This window comes from Haemaphysalis longicornis, unplaced genomic scaffold (genome assembly GCF_048455015.1).
Source record: "Haemaphysalis longicornis isolate Haplotype H1 unplaced genomic scaffold, Haemaphysalis longicornis Haplotype H1 scaffold_9, whole genome shotgun sequence".
Classification (NCBI taxonomy): Eukaryota; Metazoa; Arthropoda; class Arachnida; order Ixodida; family Ixodidae; genus Haemaphysalis; species Haemaphysalis longicornis.
This window is the reverse complement of record NW_027526460.1, coordinates 32,724,066-32,739,867: the sequence shown is the minus strand read 5'-3', so window position 1 is coordinate 32,739,867 and position 15,802 is coordinate 32,724,066. Positions and strand designations below refer to the sequence as shown.

Here is a 15,802-nt window from a genome sequence, read left to right as displayed (position 1 = left end):
CTGATCATCCGGGTAAGAGATGGCAAGATGGCCCTCACACTGCTCATGGGAAGGAGTTGAGAGAAAAGGCAACTTTGGGGTGTGAGAACACTCCCATAACGTGTGGCATAGGGAAAAGGGAGATGGGTAGAATTTGCATGTTGCGGAGAACAAGGAAGGAATACTCAAGTAATGATGAGTGCATAGTTGTACTCGGACTTTTTGAAGGACGGGAATGGTGTTCTCTTTTATTTTGACGGCCAAAAAGATTCCCGTTGTGCAAATCTAGCCGTAGGTGCGGCCTACGTGTATCCCCAGTGCAACAGCGTCATCGGCTGTTTGGAGTGGAACGCCCCGTGCGTTCAATCTCTGCATGCAAAGCTGAAATAAATTGTAACCAGAGGTCAGAAAAATTTGTCAATAATTTGAGGGTTTATTACAATTTAACAGAAAACTCCGCAGGGGCAATACAACGAAGTGGAATGAATCGTGTTAACATCTCCCCCTCGGTTGGCAAGCGATATAGCCTAAAGAGTGACGGCTCCGCCCTGAAGATTTTGTGCTAGCTATGATAATTGTCGCTATGACAGTTATAATAATTGTCGCTATGACAGCTATGATAATTGTCGCTATGACAGTTATAACCTCATGCAAGCAACTGCGACACTGGCTACTGTCATATAAATATGCCAATTCACCTATACTCTGCGTCTCCATCCCGTAAGAATATTGTGACGATTATAAAAATGTGTTAGTAGCTCGCGTTCATAAGACCTCATTAAAATAAATGTAACTTTTGCTATTTCGAAGATTAAGAAAATCTCAACACTAAACATTTCGTAAGACTTTATACATAACATAAATAAACAAATAAATAAATAAATAAAAATACCCCAATAAATAAATAAATAAAATTTGCTTTTGCTTTACACTTGGTTTTCGCAGTATCATCTTTGCAATCCAACATGCTGCAGATAACCTTTCACGTTCGATTATGAGTCCATCGCATTAATGCAGGAACGCCGAGATATGTTGTTATATTAGATATCAGCTGAGATCAAGCCGATTTACGATCGTATGTGGAGCTTAATTTTTAGCAAAGCAATACAGAAATGGCAGCCCTTACCATCGCCTTCTTGTCCGCAATTTTTATAGCAGGACTTAACTTTTGACCGTAGTCGGAACTGAAAAAGGTACCAGTCTGGGGAATGGGCGAGAATGTGTTAGCAATCAGCTTATTCAAGTGACTGCAATAAAAACGACCCCAAAGTGAAATACGGCTTAACAAAACTTGTTGCTGAGCGAGTTGATTCGTACTGAAAGAAAAAAAAAATACGACAGATAGAGGCGCCAAATACGAATTGTTTATTCAAAGGAAACTACAGTTATCTATGCATGAATTCTAAAAAATGTTCCTATGTTCCTTTTGTGAATTAATGAATAAATAAGCATGATTTTATTTGTATAACTATATAGTAGCTGCCTCTTACCGGTACTCACCTACGCGGCAGAAACTTGGAGGGGCACTAAGAGGGTTCAACTTAAATTGAGGGCGATTCAGCAAGCAATGGAGCGGAAGAGGGTAGGTGCAACATTAAGGGACAAGAAGAAAGCGGACTGGGTCAGGGAACAAACGCGTGTTAAAGACATATTCGTAGAAATTAACAAGGAGAAATGGGCGTGGGCAGGACATGTAATGCGAAGACAAGATAACCGTTGGTCATTAAGGGTAACCGAGTGAATCCCTGGAGAAAGCAAGCGTGGCAGGGGCGGCAAAAAGTTAGATGAGCAGATGAGATCAAGAAGTTTGCGGGAATAAATGGGTCGCAGTTAGCGCAAGACCGGGGAAACTGGAGAATAATGGGAGAGGTCTTTGCCTTGCAGTGGGTGTAGACAAGTTGATGATGATGATGATTATAGTTGGAAGTTCGCGCCTGTATCCGGCGTCTCTTGTCATCTTCGTGAACGTCTCTTTAGCGCCACGCTTTTTTTTTGACAACAACGGGACGAAGACACAGCACGGCACTCGATTTTAAATGTGGAAAAATTATGTTTATGAGATAGGGATGAAATCCGAGAGTCGAACTTGCGGTATATCGCTTTGAAAAATCTTAAGTTGGCAGTTTTAACCTCAGATCTTAACAGGACTTTCACCAGGTCACCTCGTGAATGCTATAATGTCCGCGAACGTACTTATCTCCTTGCAGTTTTTCCTCGTTGCTAGTAGGGGAAAATTACTCTGTGGAACGTCGAATAACGTTTACATAATTCGTCGCCAAAAGTTACTGCCCTTAAACTTACTGCTTCTAGCGTCCATGGCTCTGGAACTTGGCAGAGCAACCTTATAAACTTGGAACAGTTCACAATGAAATCTTTCCTCCGCAATATTAACTGTGCAAAAATACTCCTCAAAACATTTAAGAACTATGGAGTAATCAGTCCAGACAAAACTTTGATGACCTGGAATGCTGCTCTTAGGAACAATTGTCTTAAAAGGAGTGCACCTGACGCATTTCTAATTTTGGTCGTTCGCATTGTTACAGTGAGTGTCGAAGAACTTACTTAATGGAATAAACCTTAAAGCCTACTCTGCGGTCGATTGTGCACCGTACCGCCGAATTTCCGTAACTCAAACCCTACAATTATTTTTTGCGTGCAACGCGAACGAACAAATGCCATGTTCATTAACTAAGACGAAGTTCAACGCAACTGAATGGCGTATAAATGTGCAACTGACACTTTACAGAAGATCACAAAATTAAAGGAGCGCTAAAATTTAGTGCAACAGCAGGAGCCCTTCGGTGAGAGCCTTCCTTTGATTAGCTACGAAAGAATGGATTCGTACGAACGGGAGTGTATCTCCGTGTTAGGTCTTGGTTTGTTAGGTCTTTTTTCCCCGTATGTCCCTGTTGTAGGTCTTTTTGTGATGTCCAAAAATCGCGAAATTACCTGTGAAGACCGTGTTACGCAGCTTGTGAACATAATTTGCACACTTTCAGCTCACACGCATAAGTGGTCTGGTACTCTACTATGATTGCTTCTATATTGCACTTCTGTCACGCTGTTGCTTTGAGCTGTCACGATAAAAAGTGAGCAAATGTCACAATTTTTATTGCGGAAGAGCCACCCAGATAGTCCGATGGAATTTGATCGGTGCCTCATAGGCAATGAACAATTAAAAAAAATGTCACGGGGACCCTGCTTTGTAGCGGAGGAAGAAACTTAAGGCAAACGGCTTATTTTTTTATTCATTTACTCTAAATGCCCTTACGGGCGTTACATAGGGGTGTGGGCGAAAAAAGATTAAACAAAAAACAGCAACAGTCATGGAAATACAAATGCAAACATATTCCAGTGAAAATGCGTAGTTGTGCAACAAGGGTACGCAAAGGGTACGCAATACACAAAGGGTACAAAATAAGGGCACACAAAGGGGGCTATAGTTATCAAATTCCGACATGCCTATGTACAGGATCCAAGATGCCACAAACATTGAAAAATGGTGTATACATTTTTTCTCATTGAGGAATAATTGTAACTCTTCATGAATAAGTCCCGGGCGTGACCATGTCACTTCCTCGGTGTTACCTGACGATGTTGCTTATTGCATTCGAATGAATGCAATTTTTTTCTCTGCAGCAAGCAAACAGTTGTAGAAGCACTTACGTCGTTAAGAAAGTCGTTCACCATGCAGTCCCGAACCTGTTAGGATAACAAATACTCAAGCACCCAAGCGCACACAGCAATGATATATATCAGAGCAAGTAGAAAAGAAACGAAATGGTCTAAATGAAAATGTGGGCTATATGAACTTATAATATTTCAAGTTAGTTTATTTATGTCTCTATCATGTAGATGTCCCTAAAAATACATTATTAAAATTTTTTTGGCGTGGCAATTGCATTCATTATTTCGCTTTCAGGGCTGAAGCTTGTCTATCTCCGGTGAACATGCCATGACATGCCCTGGCATGAGATACAGCCATGCCATGACATGCAGCTAAGGATAGGCCAGGACATACGGCTACTTTAAAACGGAGGATGGTGATGATTACGAGGATGGTAATGGGTGGCTTGAGGTTTTCGCCTTAAAATTATGTATGCAGTAGTGGGTAATTCGTCAATAAAATTATAACTGTTGCGTGTGCTATATATCTTCCAACACTGATTTTTGTCGTCATTTAGTGCATTGTATGAATATCAAGCAGAAAATATTTTTTAAACTGATCTCTTAAATCGATTGCCCAAGTGGCCAGTGGATGTAGCTTCTTTCTGCTTCTTTCACCCACTCACGCATCCCTGTATACCTCTGTTCAGCTATTCAGCGCACTGGAGAGGGCTCGCATGCGCTTCGAGCTTTCGTCCTACGCTTTCGAAGACGCCTGCGAGGCGAATAAATTTGTGAACCGGCGCTGTACACTGAGCACGTGGCAACATCTTGTTATTGTATACTGAACGAGCTGCTGCTTGAACGGACACACACTCTGAAAATGTGGGAAGCGTGCTAAAAATTTACTCAACAACTTAAAAAGTGACAGCTTCACTTAAAAGTGTTATATAAAGAAAAGTCGTAATTCGTTACCTGTGAGGTTGTCGGCTCTGGTTCGATCGGCTTGCAAGCATTGTAGACCTGGCATAATATAGTGATGCGCTGTATAAAAAAAGGAAAGGCCTTATAATTACCTGGACCGTAATTATATACCATCAAGAACAAAACAATACCCGCTAATCTACTCGCTTCACTGTAAATGTCGTCGACAGACGAGTTCATCTTTCACAAAAAGACGTAAAAGATCGCACAATTTAAATAAAATTTAATTTTTTCACATCCTCACAAGGAAGCGTTGTTAAGTGTCTCTGAATTTTGTTTTCATTTTTGTATTTAGGTCCTTTGGTACTAACGATGTATTGCTTTCCGAGAAAGAAGTCTGTAGGGCATATGCCTTCAAACTAATTTAACACATAATTCGCAAAAAAAAATCAACCAAGTTCGTACCCGTGAAACATGTAAGGAATACATGCCTGCGAAAAGTCGGCCATGTCTTTCTGTGGCAACCTGATTGCCACCGCCAGAAGCTCTTTTTTGCAAGATTCCATAATTTTTCCAAATAGAGCCTTAGCCTCCATGTCTCTCTTCAAACCGACTGTTGAGAAAGACGTAGTGGTAATGATGACACGCAGGTTTGTACAGAAATATCTAGGAATCGAAAGCTAATACTGCCTGGTCAGGAGGAGGAGGAAAACTTTTATTGTGACCAGACAAAAACGCCGTGAATATATTCATCATTCTAAGACCCAGAAGAAAGAGCTTGCCGCCATCTTCACCCTCTCGATGAGCTGCCGATCAGGATCGCAGCTCGGCAGCTCTCGCTCCCGCTGCTCCAAATCACCCGCTTTACAATAGAAGTGACGGGGAGGAATGTTTGGGCCACATGTCGTAATGTGTAGCCCCGAGCTCCATTAGGATCCTCGACCGTATCTGAATTAAAGAACAATTTGTGCCTGGTTGCCAAGCCAACCGATGCTCGAGACCACCGAAGTATCGGCGCTCTGGCCAGCGACGGAAAACTCAGCGTCGCTCCAGAGGACGTTTTGCCTACGATGTCGCTTTCCACCACGCGTCACCCCAAGAGTAACCGGTCACGGGACTAAAGCATTGGGAAGCCTAGAAATAGGGGTAGGGTGGCAGGAGTGATGCATCGGGGCTGATGCATTTGGCGGTCATTGCAGCACGTCGGCGAAGTAAAAATAATACCGCCCCGAAAGGCTGAAGTTTTGTGCTATGTTATCTCCACCTGTGCATTCACTCACAAAAAGCAATCTGTTGAGTCGTAAGCAAACCTTAAAAATTTTGATTGCAGAAGCAATCGTTTAAAAAAGAAAAAAAGGAGAAAATGTCGCTTCGTGCTAAACTGAACGCCGAAGGGAGTTCTACGCCTTCCAAGACATCCTGGCTTGCTGATGTATGCTGCGGCGCTAGATGAGAGGAAACGATGCGGTGGATGAGGAGGAGGAATAACTTTATTGTTTGCCCAGGATAGGGTCAGGAGTGGGGGTATGAGGCGTAGTTAGGTGCTCCACTAGCTGAAATGAAATCGGCTGAATTAGAGGCGCTCCCTGATGTCTCCAACAACTATGCGCATCCCCCCGCCTCTGTTTTGTTTTTAAACCGAAAACTTTCTTAGTGGGGCCGATGGCGTCCCGTCAGTAAACCAGTGCATTTCTCCATAGACCGGTTGGTAGACCGAAAAGCTCTGATAACATCTCTGGACACACGGCGCGTGCGTGATACAGAGCTTCCGTTGTATTAAAACGGGAATCGCGAAAAAGGAATTCGATTCTAGATAAGATAGAAGAAGAACAAGAATAAGAAGAAGAAGAAGAAGAAGAAGAAGAAGAAGAAGAAGAAGAAGAAGAAGAAGAAACAGAAGAAGAAGAAGAAGAAGAAGAAGAAGAAGAAGAAGAAGAAGAAAGTTTGTTGAAATGCATTAGGCAAGTGATACAACAGTACAAATTTTTCAGAGAAGGGTCCCAGAGTCGAAGACTGTACCGGGACCCTCGGTAAGTTAACAACAGGGGTAATCACTGAGTAAACTTAAAGGCAGTAAACAATAAACAGCGACAAGCAATTAATATCCAAAACAACAATAAATAGTAGAAAAAAATTCAATTGGAAATGTATGGCAATTGTAACATAAAAAGAACTACAACATTTTGAGTAAACCATAGAAGCAAAAAAAGTACGAGGTAGGTGTTCAAGACCGCCATATCAGTTACACAATAGGAAATACTAACAAGAAACAGAATAAGCGATCGAAACACAATTAATCAGACAACAAATGGTTTTTCAAGGATTATTCAAATGAAGACACGCATTTAGGGGACTTAACAGCAGCTGGTAGACTATTCCAAATTGATATGGCTGCGAAAGTTGAAGTACACGAACAAATGATGAAGAGGGAGTAGAATAGTATATTTTTATCTCATAAACAACGTATCGGTATACATTTAGATTGTCCGTAGATGTGTTCACTTAGCGCGCGAAAATCGTCGCTTGGGTTCATTGTTCGTTTGCGATTTGTGCCTTTGAAGGTTTGAGAATCGAGCGCACGCAACTTCAGCAAAGGTTGGACACACTTTTAGCGAAGGTTTTTACGCATTTTGGTCGCATTTTTATTGTGAGGAAGCTTTCACGCTTCTTTTAAATTTTTAAGAAGGTGTGGTAACTTTTTGTGTAGTTTCGTAGACATGCACTATGAAACTCTTCCCAGCCAATGGTACTTTAGGAGTCTGGTACCGACTCCTACGTTGACGTTTTTCTTTCTTTGTGTGCTTGTTTGGACACTAAAGGGGCACTGACACAAAAATTTTGCATCTTGTTTTTTTTGTTGCGATAAGTAGCTAGTGACCTACTTATAACCTGTAGAGACCTCATTTGCTTCAGCGTGCGACGGTTGTTTAATTAGAGGCATTTTCAATGCGGCCAGTCGCAGTTTCGGTTTCAGCGAGTTCCGCGAAACGATGGATTTTGTGTGAACAAAGCTGACCACGTGACCGTCGGAGGGATATCACAGAGCAGAGCCGCCGTAGCACTGTAGAATCCGCATCTACGGCAGTTTCTGTGAATGCCCCCACGTACTGATCTCGTGAGGCGCTTAATTAAAAATCGACCATGGATGTGACGCAGGCGCTGCGAGTGCAAATGCTACCGCGGCTAAAGAACGATGTGCAACGCTCGAGACGGTGGGTGGCAAGACGCGCGCTGGGAGCAGCCGGCCGGTCTGCCTACAGGTCCGCCTACAGATGTGTTCGGCTTAGCACTGCGGCGGATATTCGAGTGCCGCTCTCGTAAGCGGTGCAGATGACAATTTTTAATGCAACCCGCCATCGCATAATTAACTCCTTTCTCATATAAGCCACCATGGTCGGGACTTGGGGACAATTTTGTGCAGCGGTAACAAGCTATCACTCGAGCTACCTGCGCCGGCCTGGGCCACTTCGCGGCCGTGGCCGCCGCCTGCACAGCGACCGTGCGGCTAGCTCAGTGGGCTTTTCGTGCCTCCGGCGCGTTTTCGCATCCAGTGGTAATAAACAGTAATAGAAACAGAGTGCCTGGAATCGCTGTAGAACTTTGGTCGCGGCCAGCTGCCCGATGAGCTGACGAAATCACGGCGCCTCCGCCACCGCCGCCAACGATCGGGTCGTTCGTTCTCGAGAGCAGAAACTCCGCCCTCCGGCCCTCCGATGGGAGCGGCGAGCCGGGCGAGCCGGCGAAAAACGCCGGCAGTGCGGAAGCGGCAAACACAAACTCGTGGCGTGTTTGGACGTTGTTTATTTACACAATATCCTCGGGATGTCGATTGCGCGTGGTCCTCTGCTGTCTGCTCGGTTGCGTTTCGCGCACTTTAAAATTGATTTTAAATATGCTCTAGGCTGTATTCGCTGCTGATATTTTGCAGATGATGTATATGTGTTCCCACCAATCTATCTCCGAAGTTATCTCGCCTTCAAAATTTTGTGTCAGTGCCCCTTTAATGTTGGCGCCTCATAAAATAAAGGTCTGCAAGATGCTTCCTAAAACAAGTCGGCATAGCTGCTTTCCTTGCATTGTTTTTATTTTAGATTTTTTTAGCTAGAAGGATCTTTACAAAGTCTACACTAGCAACTAAAAGGTTGTTTTCCCACCTGTGATTAGCTTCAGCGTCCTGCACTTGGAGTGGGAAAATTTCCTAACATTTTGAATCCGACCCATTGCGGTGATGGCAGGGCAAGAAAAAAAAAGAACCAATAGAAATAAAATATTTTTCCTAAACACCCGGCCTCACGGCTGCATCAGGGCAGCCAAGGGAAATTTGCTTTATCCTATGTTTTTTCCCGGCCTCGTATCATATGCGCTTGCTGCAATTTATAAATGCTCTCAGCTTCTGCAATGCGGTACCCAGAATCTGCTCTATAGTACACTGTTGGTGTGCGCACGGAAAAGTAGCAACTCCAAGACCGCAGTGTGTCTATTTGCACGTCACGGTCAGGCTACAGCTGTTACACTCGGCTGTGTCCGAAATACCTTGTAATAAAACATTTTGGTGTACGCCCAGAAAACGTGAAATATTCGTTAATTCATAACATGTGCTTTTTACGCGTGTACAATACAACCGAGTACTTTTAAAATCTCTGCGTAGTTTGGACGACTCTTCCAGGAATAAGGATACGGCTTTGAAACGAAGAATGTAAAGCATAAAAGGCATCAATAAACTTAACGCGTTTTGATAATGTCTATTAGTAACATTTACGTGTGTTTGTGCCTCTGCTTTCGTGGAGTTCTTACCCCCGTGGAGTTCTTACCCCGGACAATTTTCGGTGCCTTAACGCGTTTTAAGAACCAAACTTATCCTCAATGGGCGCCTTTTCGCGAACTTATACGCCTCGAGCTTCGCGATCGCTGCGCCGCCTGCCGTCGCCTCTCCGCGGCGTTGCCGGGATTTGCGCTGCGTGGGTGATAGGGGCTCGTGCAGTGTTTTGGTTCTGTTTTGTTTCTTTTCGCCTTTCCGCACACTAAAAACGCTTGTTATGGTGACGTCTATAAGCAAATAGTACGTTTATGTCACTTAAAAAGCAGCTGCATCTTCGTAGAGTACGCGATCGCCTGCAAGAGCTACCCGGAGACGCGGTTCTTCGCGCTTCGTCGCCGCTCTTCCGGGCGTCGGCGACGGTTGCAACATATGTCACCTCTAAATACGCCAAGCACAAATGAATTCTACTGTCACCTCATTTAGACCTTATACAGGCACAGTGAGAGGGTGGCTTCATTTTGCAGCGTGGACAACGCATGCGGCTTCGTTTCGAATATATACGTCACAGTAAAATATGTTTGGGGGATGTGATTACCTTATCCCGGATTACCAATCCCGAGTAATGTGATTACTTATGCATTTTATGAGAATATAAACCACGCGAAAATGTTAAGTATATTCCAAACCTGTGCGTCGTTAAATATTTGCCCACACACGCCTTATAGGAAGAACGAAGGCAAGCTAATGAAACGACGGAAAAATAAATGCTGTGCAAGTGCGAAAGAAACATAATAGCTCTAACGGAAATGAAAAAAAAAACAGTGCAGCTTCTGACATGCTAAAGACGTTCGTCGAAACTTAAGCCAGGTAGGGTCCATCAGACCAGCTATACGCGAAATGCTCTGCTATTTCGCGAGACATCGGTGGGGGGGAGGGGAGGGGGACGCTGTGTACAAATGCGGAGCGGAATCAAGCAATGAACGTTTTAGTAATTACACACAAATCTTGCGTTCACTTTCCTTTTGTTTTTCCACTTCGACGAACAGCTGATCGTACGGCGGACGCATTTTTGAAAGTATACAGGGTAGGCAGTTCAATAAGCGATGAAAGGTTTCGTTGGAAGAGTGTGGTATGTGATAAGGCCCTCTGATTTCAGTTTCTGCTTTATTCTGCAGGCTCCCTGAGCCATATAACGATATTTCGAAGAAGCATTTATTCGCGGACGCGAATTATTTTCTAAGCCCGTCTCTGCTACATGTAGCAGATGAATGTTTGCGGGCACTCACCTCACGGCAAGACGACTCTGTCGTGAGCTGACCCCCGAGTATATAATTATGCATTGCCCATCGTACTTTTGTTGAATATTCCCGAAATTAACACAGACTGCCTTGTAAATGGTGGTGGTCAATATCTGAGGTATAATATTGGCAAACGTAACTGGTGTGCTGTCAGGTATGAGTGCTCCGCTAGATCATGTAAGCGCACAAAACTGATTTAAATCGTTGTATATAGCCGTAGCATGAACATCTGAGGAACCGGTGGTTATGAAGACATTGTTAGTAAATTTCAGGGCAGTGTAACTACAATTGGCTCCATCATACGCCGGTTCCGCGACGCTGGCCTGTGACAGACACCTGGCGCTTATACAGACCGAATATACCACGCTAAGAACGCGTCAGAAACATTTACACTCTCGTAAACACGCCCCATTTTCGTGACTGCTCCACGTAAACATGGATTTCAAACGCCCACAAACGGTAAATCTCGGTCGGGAACGAGCCGCAAAAGCAGCGGCGACAGTGGGGAGCGGGACGCGGGCTCCCGCGGCTGCTTTCGAAACGGGCCGCTAGGGGGATTTCAGTGGCGCCCCTACAGGCCGCGCTCGAGGCGTATAGGACCGAAAAGTAAGCGCTGCGTAAGGTAGCTCCCGACTTACATGAAGTGCGCCTTTTCCTGACCAACACTGCAGACTACTACGATAACTTCACTGGAGTGTTTGATTTCGCGCGTCTATCGTGAAAAGTTAATATTTCTGCAAACAAAAACGTTCCGCTCACACTCCTGCCGCCCTGAAGCGGCCGTGCACGCGATGCGGCCAGCGCCGGCACCATGGCGCCGCCTCCGCGCGTAGAACGACGCGGATAGGTACAGCTACAGTTTGTTGCCGCTTGCCCGAATGGAACTAATTGCGCAAACCTAGTTACGCATGCGAGAAAGGGGATGATGCTGTGGTGAAAATTCACGCAATAGGTAGTCATGCGCGGTAGTAGCGCAAGTGGCGATCAATATTCCGCCGCGATATTAAGCCTAAAGTTCCCTACGGGCACCGGCTATGGACGGAGCTGGTTGGTCCGAGCGCTTCCAAACTGGCGGCCCGGAAGCGTTCTTTTGTAGTGGCGCAAAGGTCAAGTCCCCCCCACACGCCGTGTGCGTATTGGCGCATCGTGCGATAGCCTCGTTCGCAGAAGCCTAGGGTGCCTCGAAAAGAGCGCCTTTGATAAGTGCGCCTAAAGGAAGTTTTGTTAAGCTCAAGGCGGCCTTTTTTCATTCTGGTCCTTTTCTGAGAGTTACGAAAGGCTTCCTTGTGGCATAAGGTAAGTATGCTTTCTGAATACGGGGGTTACTGTTATTTATTATGCAAGGCATGCTATTTAATCATTCTTTGTGCCAGTTGCTGGCTCTGAAATATTCTTGTGCAAGCAAGGTGAAAGCTACAGATATCCACCATAAATATTTTTCGAACTTAAAGAATTCCTGAAAGGCGTTGTGAGCACATTAAATGGACTAGCGCAATCGTTGGGTCCGGTGGTGAACGTCCTCTGTACCAAGTATAACATTTTTGCGTGCAACGGAAAGCTCATAATTTCGTTGCAAAGGTTGTTGCTGCGTCCACAACCTTTCCTCCGTGATTTTCGGCTCCGACATCTTCCCGCATTTACGTCACCAATTACCCCATGTGCGTCCCGATGCAGAAATCTCGCAATGGGGCGGCTTTTCCTCTCCCTTCTAGCGAAGAGGGGCGTCGTCTGCTCAGCGTTGACGAGCCGCTGTGGCGTTTTTGGTTATCATAGCTTCCTGCAGCACGCTACGCAATCGTGTTCGTCTACATTTATCTTTTTTACTCTATTACCCCTCCACGTTAAGGCGCGTTGGCTAAGCCGACAGGATCCCGACACGACGGCGACGCCCGCTTCTGAATTGGCAGAACGCCTTGTCACACGACAACGATACGAACGCGTCGGCCGATCGAAAGTCCGCGCGATGTGACTGCCTCGCTGACCGAAGACGCCCTTAATACCGATCGGCCGAACAGTCGTCGGGAATCGATCAAGAAGGGAAGACTGCGCCCCGACAACATTCGTGCCCTAATGAATGCGGCTCAGCTAAATTAGTTCCTAGATCGCAATAAACCTAGTAAAATCGATGAAGTTCATTCGGCTCAAAACTAGCGCTAATGCGATCCGTATTTCGGCTTACGCCGCTTCGGCCATTTTCTTTGGCGACAATTCGTTTCCCGGAGTTGCACACTCAGGGAAATTCGTGTGCGACCAGCAACGCTTGTAGAAAATAAAAGCTCAGTAAAGAGCAGAGGAGGAGTTACGCAAGATTTATAAGGTTATAAGGAATCAATGTCGACCAAAGGTTTTAGCGTAAAGCGTAAATCAAAAGAACGGCCAGCACTATTCACGCAGGGCGAAATCGCAGTCGCAGCCTAAAGAGGGCTGTTGCTGGAGATCAGCTATGGTGGATGCTTTATGGAATCTTACTGCGCAACTGTAATTAAAGAAATCTTCAGTTAACCAGTCATGAATCCTTGAAATCAGGTAGAAAACATTGATGTGACACAAAGGGTGGGTTTGAATGTAATTCAGTTTTTTTCGTGGCGCAGAGGACTAAAGGCTCACGCCCGCTAAATCAAAGTCGCGGGTTCAAATACCTTTGGTTGTTCTGCTTTTTGTTCTACATTCTTGTGACGTGTTTTTCGAATCGTATTCGGGAATCCAAAACAAAACTTTTTGGTCGAGCTGTCGAATTGCCATATCAAGCGTCAGTGCAGCGTTTGAGTCATAGGCAAGATTTGTTCAGTTTTAAAGTGGCACTGACACAGAAATATTACATCTTGTATTTTTTGTTGTGATGAATAGAGTATTTATCCCATGTGGAAACGTCATTTGCTTCAGCGCGGGACGATTGTTTAATTAGAGACGTTTTCAATGTGCCCAGTCGCAGTTTCGGTTTCAGCGGGCGCCTCGGAACGTTGGATTTTGTATCAACAATGCTGTCCACGTGACTGTCGGACGTATATCACAGAGCAAAGCTGCCGTAGTACTGGCGATTCCTCGCCGGCGATAGTTTTTGCTAATGCCCTACGTACGGATCTCGTCAGCCGCTTAATACTACAACTTCCTGTGTACGCGCGTGCATTACGTTGCCATAACACGACCAATCTCGACATTGGCGCGAACTGGCGTCCAATTAAGCACTATATAAACGGACGTTGGTTCGGAAGGCATAAATGTGCTCACTCTAAAAATTTTAAAGGCGATTCTTCAGTAAAGCGCTGACATTATTTAGACTCCAATATGTCGCCGCGAACGCGCGGAATCGCAAGAGTCGCGCTCCATTCCTTCCATCAGCTTTTAAAGCCGTGAGCATAGCGCATGATTCAGAAGCAAAATGAAAAAAAAAACGGCCTAAACGGAACGCAGAAAGTCATACAGCCCCTTCCCAAAGCAATGCTGCAGAGCAGAATATTGTAGTAGCAGGCGACACCCCCATTCGGATGTACTTACAGACGGCACCGAGAAGCGAGGCATCATGGGCAGTCACGCTCGTGCGATGCGAGGAGGGGGACGAAACGAGGGAGAATCACGGCGGGGTGGAAAACGCGATGTTTTGATTTGCAATAACTCCCCTAATGCTCATCGCTTTAACAAAATCGTTGAACTAGGTGATTACTATAACATTCATTTATTTAAAAAATGCGAACACCGAAGTATCGAAAAAACCTCTTTCAGAGCCCCTTTAAGTTTCAATCGGAAAAACGCCGCAGTTACGAGGCAGACGATGCAACGATTCAGAAGCCGCGTTAATTGTTCACACGCAACGCGCAATTTCTGAAAACTGCGGTGTTTGATTGTCTTCAGCTCCTGTTCCATTTACAGGTGAAACTCCCGTCGTAGAACAAAAAAAAAGTTTAGTAAAAGCATCTGAGGGTTGGTATACTTACTGGGAAAGTATTTTCTGCAAGCATCCGCCTGAAGAGCGAGTAAGATTAAAATTGCACTCAAAGCAAAAGCGTCTGGTGCCCTGGGCTTCATTGCAGGTCCTCGATGACGCGTCACCAGTACTCCTGTACGCTTTGCTTTCACTGCCCGAATAAACTTTCGCTGTTTTTAGGCAGGCTATAGCCGCAGCTCACGATGAAATGGAAGCTTAGATGGGTGCCGTTGTCAACAACCCTGGCCTTATTATTTTCAAACATAATTACGGCGCCGGCTGCACCATCTGAGCAAACATGGCAATTCGTTTTCTACTGCTCCTGCTGCCACTGTGTTGTGCGCTGAGGGCAGATAAATCAAGTGTTGGTGACCTTCACGAACGGAGTGGGCAAACATACGCGATTACGACTCCTTTCCCCCTCCCGCCCTTTCTCCATTTCCCCGAGGCAGCAAGATTTTATTGGACATGACTGAGAGCTGTCTGTCTTGATAGTTTCCTGACCGGGCCAACCATTACAACGCGCGGATCTATCCATAACCACTGTTGCAGGGGTGAGATCAAGCAAAAAAAAAATACATCCGTTTTTGATACCTTCCCCGTTGCTCGGTCACGGAGAGAAGCCGCATGAACCACGTCACAATCACCCCACGCCGCCAGTGATTTCTGTGACAGTACACAGAAAGCTCTGTAAGATTTTGACACGGATTGGTGGTACCTAGATGCGTGGACCGAGGCGGCTGATTCGTACCCACCATCCCGTGACTATTTAAGTTTCTATCTATATGTTCCGTGGCAGTGGTGGCCCCACCGCGTAATATCAAATGAAAAAATGAATGCCGCGCATGAATACACAGTGGCAGGCCAAAAGTGGCACAGGAAACTGAACAGCCTGTTTCTGCAGCTGCTTGAGGACAGCGGAAGCAATTGCAGAATGATCTAAATACCGACAACTTAGAGAAACGAGCTTACATGCCAACCAATCCCGCCTGCGAGCCTAAAACAGTACTGTCACACTGCAGATTTCAAATGGGTGGGCCCACCTAATCAGCGCCCTCTAGCCGCGGCATATTGCGGCTCCATTCTTTGGTTTTAATACCCAGAACTACTTCACTTGTAATCAAGCCATGCGTTTGCTCCGAATGATAATCAGGTTGGCAATAACCCGTTGCGATTGGCTCTGATGGGAATTGACGGCAGGAAATGCGTTTTTCTAAAGGTAGCTGGTTGTATACTAACCAATACCGTCGACTTATTTTAACTGCCGGGTTGACTTGTACTAACATCCACAACTTTGGACGTATGTCAATTTGG

At 45.2% G+C, this 15,802-nt stretch overlaps 1 protein-coding gene across 1 annotated transcript; it reads right to left on the bottom strand.

The window, feature by feature from the left end:
- Positions 1-215: 215 nt before the first annotated feature.
- Positions 216-14,633, bottom strand: LOC144152686 (uncharacterized). The gene is made up of 6 exons (XM_077684071.1): positions 14,499-14,633; positions 5,001-5,122; positions 4,561-4,629; positions 3,646-3,681; positions 1,106-1,180; positions 216-360 (listed from the first exon to the last, which is right to left on the bottom strand). Exons 1-6 carry the CDS (start codon positions 14,587-14,589, stop codon positions 265-267), a joined length of 489 nt encoding a protein of 162 aa, XP_077540197.1. The 5' UTR covers positions 14,590-14,633; the 3' UTR covers positions 216-264.
- Positions 14,634-15,802: the final 1,169 nt, after the last annotated feature.